The sequence below is a fragment of the Chrysochloris asiatica genome, unplaced genomic scaffold, assembly GCF_000296735.1.
Source record: "Chrysochloris asiatica unplaced genomic scaffold, ChrAsi1.0 scaffold00023, whole genome shotgun sequence".
In the NCBI taxonomy this organism is placed as follows: domain Eukaryota; kingdom Metazoa; phylum Chordata; class Mammalia; order Afrosoricida; family Chrysochloridae; genus Chrysochloris; species Chrysochloris asiatica.
This window is the reverse complement of record NW_006408541.1, coordinates 18883978-18892085: the sequence shown is the minus strand read 5'-3', so window position 1 is coordinate 18892085 and position 8108 is coordinate 18883978. Positions and strand designations below refer to the sequence as shown.

Below are 8108 nucleotides of genomic sequence, written 5' to 3'. Positions count from 1 at the left end.
GTCCTATACTCTGTAAAGGCTTTGCATGTGGCCTATGTCACTGGGCAAGTTGTAGAACTCCTTTTAGGTATTCCAATCAGTTATAGGCTGAAGGCGGGCTTACAAGTTTTCTCTAATCATGTTTCCCAAGATTCCTTTCTATCCAACTCAAGTGTCTGTTTTACAATAGTAGGCAAGGGAAACTAATATTCATAAGGCAGTCAAGGATTTTAGTATTATTTACCCTCTTCAAGCTATACCTAAATCCCAGTATCCCAGAGCCCTGTTGTTCCAAGGTTGAGTATGCATCACTGTTTACTTCTGTCCCACTAGGCCATGCAAACTTGTCTCAATGTTCCCCTATCTATCTTGTTCTTCTGCCTCCTCCCCACTTCTTGTATTGCCCTCCCCAACACCCAAAGTAAACTCCCCACCCCAACACCATTGTGGTTACCTTATATTCCATTATTTCTACCCTCCATTTAAGATAGTCTATTTTATCCAGTAATCTACCTGACCTTCCCATCCCCTGGATCTCTGTTCCTCTGTGTATACCTTTTTTCACATTGTAATTGTTTTGATCATAGACTGACCTCCCAGATCCTCTGTGCTTATAATTTTATTCTGTTCTTGACTTTTCAATTTTTCGACTGAGTTCAGGTGATATGCCCAGAGTTCAGGGTTTCCAAAAACCACCCGAGGAGTCGATGCCGAAACCGATGCAGGAGCACAAGGGTTGTTTATTCAAGCTTGAGCCAGTCTCTAACCTTATCCGGACGGACGCAGCGGAATAGGGATAGAGCCCCAAGCTCCCTGGTAGCAGGGTTTTTATAGATTTTTACAAACAGATTCGGGGGTCTTCTACCTAACTTCTCTAGGATTGGTTTACGCTGGGTAAGGTACGAGATTACACAATTCGATTGGCCACTACCTCTAGCTAGGATAGCTTCATTAGGATAAGGAAGATGTTTGTTACGCTAGGACAGTTTAATTAGGGTCAGGAAGACATACATTATCTAGCCTTGGGTTTGTCAGGAGAGTTTATCTCTACTTTTATGGCTCGTAGGGGAAGGGGGTCATCTCCGTCTGGTACTAACTGACCAGGCACATTCCTGAAACAGGGAGACATGCTTTAGCCTAAGTAGAAAATGGAGTTTTCTTCTTAGGGTCCCACACAGGTTGATGCTGCCATGTACGTCATTCTGTAGTTGTCTGTTCTTGTTGGTTCTCAGTCCACAGAGCTTCCTTTAGGATGTTTTTCATAGCAGGGTTGGCTTTGGCAAAATCCCTTAACTTCTGTTTATCCTGGAATGTTCTGATTACACCATCGTATTTGATTGACAGCTTTGCTGGGTAGAGGATTCTTGGGTGGCAGTTTTTTTCTTTCAGGGTTTTATATATGTCTCCCCATTGCCTTCTTGCCTGCATGGTTTCTGTTGAGAAATCTGAGCTTAATCTGATTTGCTTGCCTTTGTATGTTATATTTCTCTTTTCTCTAGCTGCTTTCAAGATGCTGTCTTTATCTTTGATTTTGGAGAGCTTGATTATTATATGTCTTGGTGATTGTCTTTTAGAGTCTATCCATCCTGGGGTTCGTTGAGTTTCTTGAATGCTTATCTTTTCACTTTTCATGATGTTAGGAAAATTTTCTTCCAGAAGCTCTTCAACTATCTCCTCTGTGGATTTGTGTAATTGTTCCTGTTCTGGAATGCCAATAATTCTTATGTTATTCCTCTTCATGTTATCCAACATGAATCTTAGGCCTTCTTCAGATTTCTTTATCATTTTTTGTGTTTGTTCTTCTATCTTAGTAGTGTTGAGAGATTTATCTTCTAGCTCACTAGTTCTAGCTTCTATCTCTTCAATTCTATTCCTTTGCCCTTTCAATGTCTTGTCCATTTCTGACATTCTATTATTAATCGTTTGGACCTCTTTCTGTAGGTTTTGAATTGTTTCCAGTGCTCTATCTATCTTATTTGATTGTTTCTGTAGCACTTTCCTGACTTCTTCCTTATTTTTCTCAATTCCATTGTATAGTGTTTTGATACATTTTATAATCATTTTTCTGAATTCTTTTCTCAGGCATTTCCAAAGTCTGCCCATCTTCCAGTATGGAGTGTAGGTCTACTTCCAACTCATTTGCCTCAGTCACTTTATCTCGTTTCTGGACATGTGCAGATATGGTTGTCTGCTTCTGTTTTTTGGGCATCTTCAGGGGTTATCTGTGGCCTTAATACTCAGATGGGTATGTATTTTGGTATTTTTTATGCTTTCTGAATGCCTCCAGGTAGATGTGATCAGGAAATGGGCTTCCCTTTTCACTCTTCTTCCTGAGAAGTTTCAAGATAACACTCTTGGTCGTTTTGACGTAACTTAGGATTTAATTTTCGGCCTATTTCCGCTTTTGTCTGCTTGTCCCACTCCACAATCCCCGTTCAGGCCTTTTTTCTAGTTGGAAACAGTTCAGGGCCGGCTGTGGCCGTTTGGTTTTAATTTGACACTGTCTCTTTAAATTTCGAGGAGATCTGTGTGCATGCGTAGTAGAACCCTCCGAGGGTGGGGCTGGGGTGCCCACTAGCTCAAGCACCCCTATAGTCACCCGAATGGAGGTCCGTGGACAGCAAGGGACCAATGCACAGTTACTAAAAGAGAAGAATGTCCACACCTTTATCTCTGCAGTTCTGTCAGGCGTCTGTGGCTGCTCCGATCTTTCCCCTGCTTGGTCTTAACCAAGATGGCGGCTCCTGGAGCAGCTGAGGATCTCGAATTAGAAAGCAATAGATTTCTTGCTTCTGCCACAAATTCCCCCAGCTGTGAGCCTTCCAACCTTCTAAATATTCCTATATATGTGGTTCAGAGTTCTGGGATCAGCCCCTGAGCCTGCTTGGTCGGGTATTTTGTGTTGTTGTTGGTGGAGCTCCTTTACTGCACTTCCACCCGATCCGCCATCTTGTTTGTTCTCTACCTAGCCCCCAATTTTGATAGCCAATGTCTAGATTGCCTGTCCATGTCAACCCTCAGGCTTTTTGAAGCCCCTCATATGTGTGTGTATTGTTGCTAAATGCCACTGAATTGGTTCTGACTCATAGCAACTCTGTTTCCGAGGAATGGTGTGTGGGTTTGAAGTGCTGACTTGCAGTCAGCAGTCCAGTGCTTATCCTGCAGCACCACACCAGGACTTCGTGTGTGTGTGTCTTTTTAATTATGACCCTGTTTTAATAGTTGTAGTTAAAATATAACATCACAGAATTCTTCTGTGCCTTCCCACATTTCATCTTTTGATATGTAGAAACTGTCGAGCCCTCCTCACAGGCGTTGTACCGTTTTTTGCAGCCTTTCCATCAGAGTGTGTTAAGCTTTTGTATTTTGCCAATCTGAAACTATTGGCTCTCGGAGACCCAAAAAATATTATATCCAACTTATTCAAAGTCACTGCATCACTCAAGATCTTTGTGTGGATTTTAGGGAAACTACTAATGCTCTGAAATTCTCTGAGAAATATTTTGCATGAACACTTGAAAGGTTTTCATTAGCTTCTTGAAGGGGTCCTTCTGTAACACACAGAACCACTGGTTCAGAGATGATAGCCCGCCTGAAGAGAGAGTTACTTATTATAAATGTATCTAAACATGCACCTTCCTTTTCATCTTCTATTTGCTCTGGTTTTTAGGAAGAGATGAGACCATGCAGCCTGCAAAACCATCTTTCCTTGAATACTTTGAACAAAAAGAAAAGGAAAATCAGATCAGCAGCTTTGGCAAGAGTGTACCTGGCCCGTTGAAAAATTCTTCAGATTGGAAAGTGCCCCAGGATGGAGATTATGAGTTTGTAAGTAGTGTTGACAATCAAGTGGTTATGAGTTTAGAGGTAGTAATTTGAAATATTATCACGTATCCAATTCTGTCATTTCACCGCAGGAAGTGCCTGGGCATTTCCTCATGGTAACTTCCATCTCCTCTAACCACCTCTGGCAGCAGCTCCTGGGCTAAACTGAGCTAAATTTGAGAGAGTGGCATTTTAACTGGCATTCAAACAGTTTGGGACGCTTGTTAAGGACCCCTGGCAAGGTAGTGGGTTATGGGTTGGGCTGCTAAGCACAAAGTCAGCAGTTTGGACCTACCAGTTGCTTTGGGGGAGAAAGATGAGACTTTCTGTTCCTGTAAGATTTACAGCCTCAGAGATTTACAGTACAGGGTTGCTGTGAGTCAACACATTACCACCATCACCACCATCACAGCCAGGACCCCTGGTTGGTGGTATCCTTTTTTTTGCCTTAGAAATCCTTTAGTTGTTTGCATTTTTCTTCTTGTCAAGTTTGAAATTGTTAATGGTAAAATAAATTTTCTACTATCTGATGAAGCCACCACGGTCTTTAGTAGCTTATTTGGGATTGTGATTCTGTACTTAAGGATTAGACTGGAGAGCAGCTGGTGCTGTTTTTCAGTGTCTCTTGTTTGCTAACCCTTCTTTTAATTTTAGTCTCTCTCAGAAGATTCTGAATTTTTTTGGTCATAGGATGAATATTAAATTGTCCCAAAGTTTCTTACTGAAAACTAGGTGTGTTTTTCCTTTCTTAATTGTGGAACATTCTTCCTCAACCACAGACATTTATTACTGTTCACAGAGATTTAATGAGCAAAGGCAGTAATTTTTTTTTGCATCCTTAAATTCTGGTTTGCTACTCAGGCTTCATAAATAGTGATGTCGTTTATAAACGAGCTTAGTTAAGCCATTGGATTTGGACTCTGAGAAGCCTTTCTAGTCCTGCCTGCCTGCTCTCCAACTGATTGGCCTAGAGGAGATGATGTCATTCTTCCATAGCTCAAGTCCTACTTTTGTAAAGTGTCAGGGATATCATAGTTTCTAAAACTAATGATAGAACCCATTTGAAGACCAGAGTTAAGTCACTCGAGGTTGTTGAACCAATTGCTCATTAAACCCATGCTAGAACCCAGGCTCATGTATTTTCTCATGCATTTGTTCATTGATTGATTGATTATTACCTCTTTTGAGCTCCAGTATGTATGCCATGGTGTAGTGTAGGATCAGCACCGGACTGCTAGCCACAGTGTTAGTGGTTCAAACCCACCAGCTGCTCCTCGGAAACCCTATACAGGTTGCTATGAGTTGGAACTGACTTGATCTCACTTAACAACAACAATGTGTGAGCTTCTTATCTGGGAACAGATTAGTGAACGAAAACAGGCAAGTGCCCGTCCTAAAGAGCATCCATTCTATTAGAAGGACAATAAAGAAGTAAACGATTTTGTGTGTCAGGTAGTGGTAAGTACTACGGAAAGTATGAATCAAGACAGGGAGGTTGGGGTATGGGGAAAGAGACAGACACAGAGACACAGAGAGCAGAGTGCTCCAGGCTGGGACTGTTCATCCATTAGAGTAGACCCCTGAGACTTGACTTATTATACTTGGTCTTCAGTGTTGCCCGGGTAGCGTCTGTTTACAAGAATTTGTAAGGACTAGTTTTCTCAGTTTAGCTAGTCTTTAGGCAAAAGTATTTAAATAACCTGCTGTCCAGGTAATTCTAACCAATTAAAGTCTGAGAACCACAAATCTGAAAGGTTTTTAAAATATAGTTTATTTTTATGTAAGTTTCTTCCTTTCTTTCTATTCTCTAGAAGTTCAAAGGTAAGAATATATTCATGTTTCATTAATCTCTTGGAATGTTAATGAAATGAGTGCTTTATACATGTTGTTGCTGTTGTTAAATGCCATCGAGCTGATTCCAACCCATAGCAACCCTGTATAGGATTTCTGAGGAGTAGCTGATAAGCTTGAACTGCTGACCTTGCAGTTCAAATGGCTCTGCAATCTGGCGCTTTAACTCACAGCGCCACACCAGGACTTATATATGAGTGGACTTCAAAAGGTTCATGAAAAAATTCCTTATCTTTTAATTCCATTTTCTGTGGTCTTTTTGACACTCCCCCGTAGATTGGCATGAGCTAGGGTAATGTTACTCTTGCCCTTTTTATGAGTAATTAGTGAGGCGTAAAGGGAGTAAGGAACTCACTACGTTAGATGTTACTGTTGTTGTTAAGTGCCATCAGTCTCGACTCACATAGGGTTTCCGAGGAGCAGCTGGTGAGATTGAACTGCTGACCTTGTGGTTTGAACTGAGCTTGTAGTTCAGTGCAGTAACCCACAGCACTGCAACAAGTTAGATAGTATGTGGCAAAGTAAGGATTTGAATCAAAGCAGTTTGGTTCCAGACCACATGCTCTTAACCACTTTGACTGTATGGCCTCTCTTGAGGCTCTTCTGATAGATTCTGTTCATAAAGTACATATAAAAATGTGATAGGAAACCAGAAGAGGGAGCAAGAACCCCAGGGAAGGCTTCAAGAAGTCTCATTCGCAATGTAGTTAAAAAATGAGTAGGAATTCTGGAGCCAGAGAAGGAAGGGGATGGGCATTGTAGGCAGAGGGAAATGTGTTTGTGGAGGCCTTAGGGAATGTAGTTGGTTTGGAGTACTGAGTAACTGTGTTTGGAGGAGAGATGGCGCTGGAGGTGTGAGGGAAGAGGAAGAGTGACTGAAGGAGAGACCAGCAAGCGAAATAAAGTTAGTGCCCAGTATGCTCTCATGTTTCTGGAAATAGTAAGCTCTTTTAGATTTTTCCCTGATGTACTGGAGAAATTAAAAATAGAACCCTAATACAGCACAAAGAGCTAGTGTCCTTGTGAAGTTGATGGGGACCATCAGGGTATAGAGCCACCAAAATGTTAATCCAAAATTCCTTCGATGAAAGTAACTGAGCCTGTAAGATTGCGGGTTTGCACTGTTGATAATGAGATGCATTCCTCTGGCTTTCTGTGGTGGAGGAGGAAGCATGTTAGTCCAGGAGGATGATGGCAGTCTGCCATCTCTGGAAACATTCTCTCTCCCAGCCTGACCTATGTCAGGGCTGCAAACCTGATTGTCACTAGAGATTTCCGTGGGTTTCATCACTGTCAGGACATACTCATTTCTGTAATTAGGTTGGATCTTCTGCTTTTCTTACATGCTTTTAAAATGAGATGTTGGGAAGTGAGAATGATGACTCTGTTATTTATAATTTCAGATCATGATGGATATGGTAGTAGAGATGCATTATTGACTCATGTTTCAATTAATGCTTTTGAGACTGCATCTTGATGTTCTCTGGACTCCAGTCCCGGTGTAGCGCTGTAGGATAAGCACTGGACTGCTGACTGCAAGGTCAGTGTCTCAAATCTATCAGCTACTCCTTGGAAACCCTATACAGGGTCACTGTGAGTCAGACCTTACCAACAACATACTACATACTTCATAGACTGTAATGTAAACATAGCTTTATTTGTACTGGGAAACCAACAAATTTGTGTGACTTGCTTAATTTCAATATTCTCTTTATTGTGGGGGTCTGGAACCAAACTCACAATACCTCTGAGGTATGCTTGTACTCATTAGCTTTATACCCCACAATAAATATAAGTCAGCCTCAGCATAGCTGTACCAACACGACCACCACCAGTGATTACTGAAAATAATGTAAGATTTGTATGGCGGTTCTCTTTGTCCTTGTCGCACCCCACACCCATACCCCGGACATATACATGCAGTCAAATCCTGTATGTTGAGGCCACTTGGAATAATTTCTGGCTATGTGGTTATGCTACAAACGCAATATGCACAGAGGTGTTTTTGGTTTTATTTTGCTTTTTTAAGTACTGGTTTTTATTTTGCTGCTTTATAATCATGGTTCCAAAGGCAAATCTACAAAATGAAGTTACTCAGATTTAACTTTCATCCCTCTCCCCACCCCCCCAGTGGGTTTCTGTTCTCTTTGTTGTTGTTGTGATGTTGTATGTATGCAAATATATATCTGTGCTCTCCCTTCTTAGATAAGCAGTAGTGTGTACACACTCTTCTCTTCTCTTCAGTTTTTCCTTAACTGTACGTCTCCTCGTGGCACTGTGGGTTAGGCATTGGGACGCTAACCAAAAGGCCAGTGATTTAAATCTACCAGCTGCTCCCCAGGAGACGAGGCTGTTTGCTCCTATAAAGGTTTACAGTCTTGGGAACCCTATGGGGTCACTATGAGTTGAAATGGACTCATTGGCAGTGAGGTTTTTTTAAAATACACATCCTA

General features: G+C 41.5%; 1 protein-coding gene across 1 annotated transcript in view; it reads left to right on the top strand.

Annotated features, from left to right (window-relative positions):
* Positions 1–8108, top strand: part of STK4 (serine/threonine kinase 4) — a 107567-nt gene that overhangs the window by 64359 nt on the left and 35100 nt on the right. The window contains exon 10 of the mRNA XM_006839259.1: positions 3650–3807. Within this exon, the coding sequence (XP_006839322.1) occupies positions 3650–3807 (158 nt within the window). The remainder of the gene's footprint in view (positions 1–3649; positions 3808–8108) is intronic.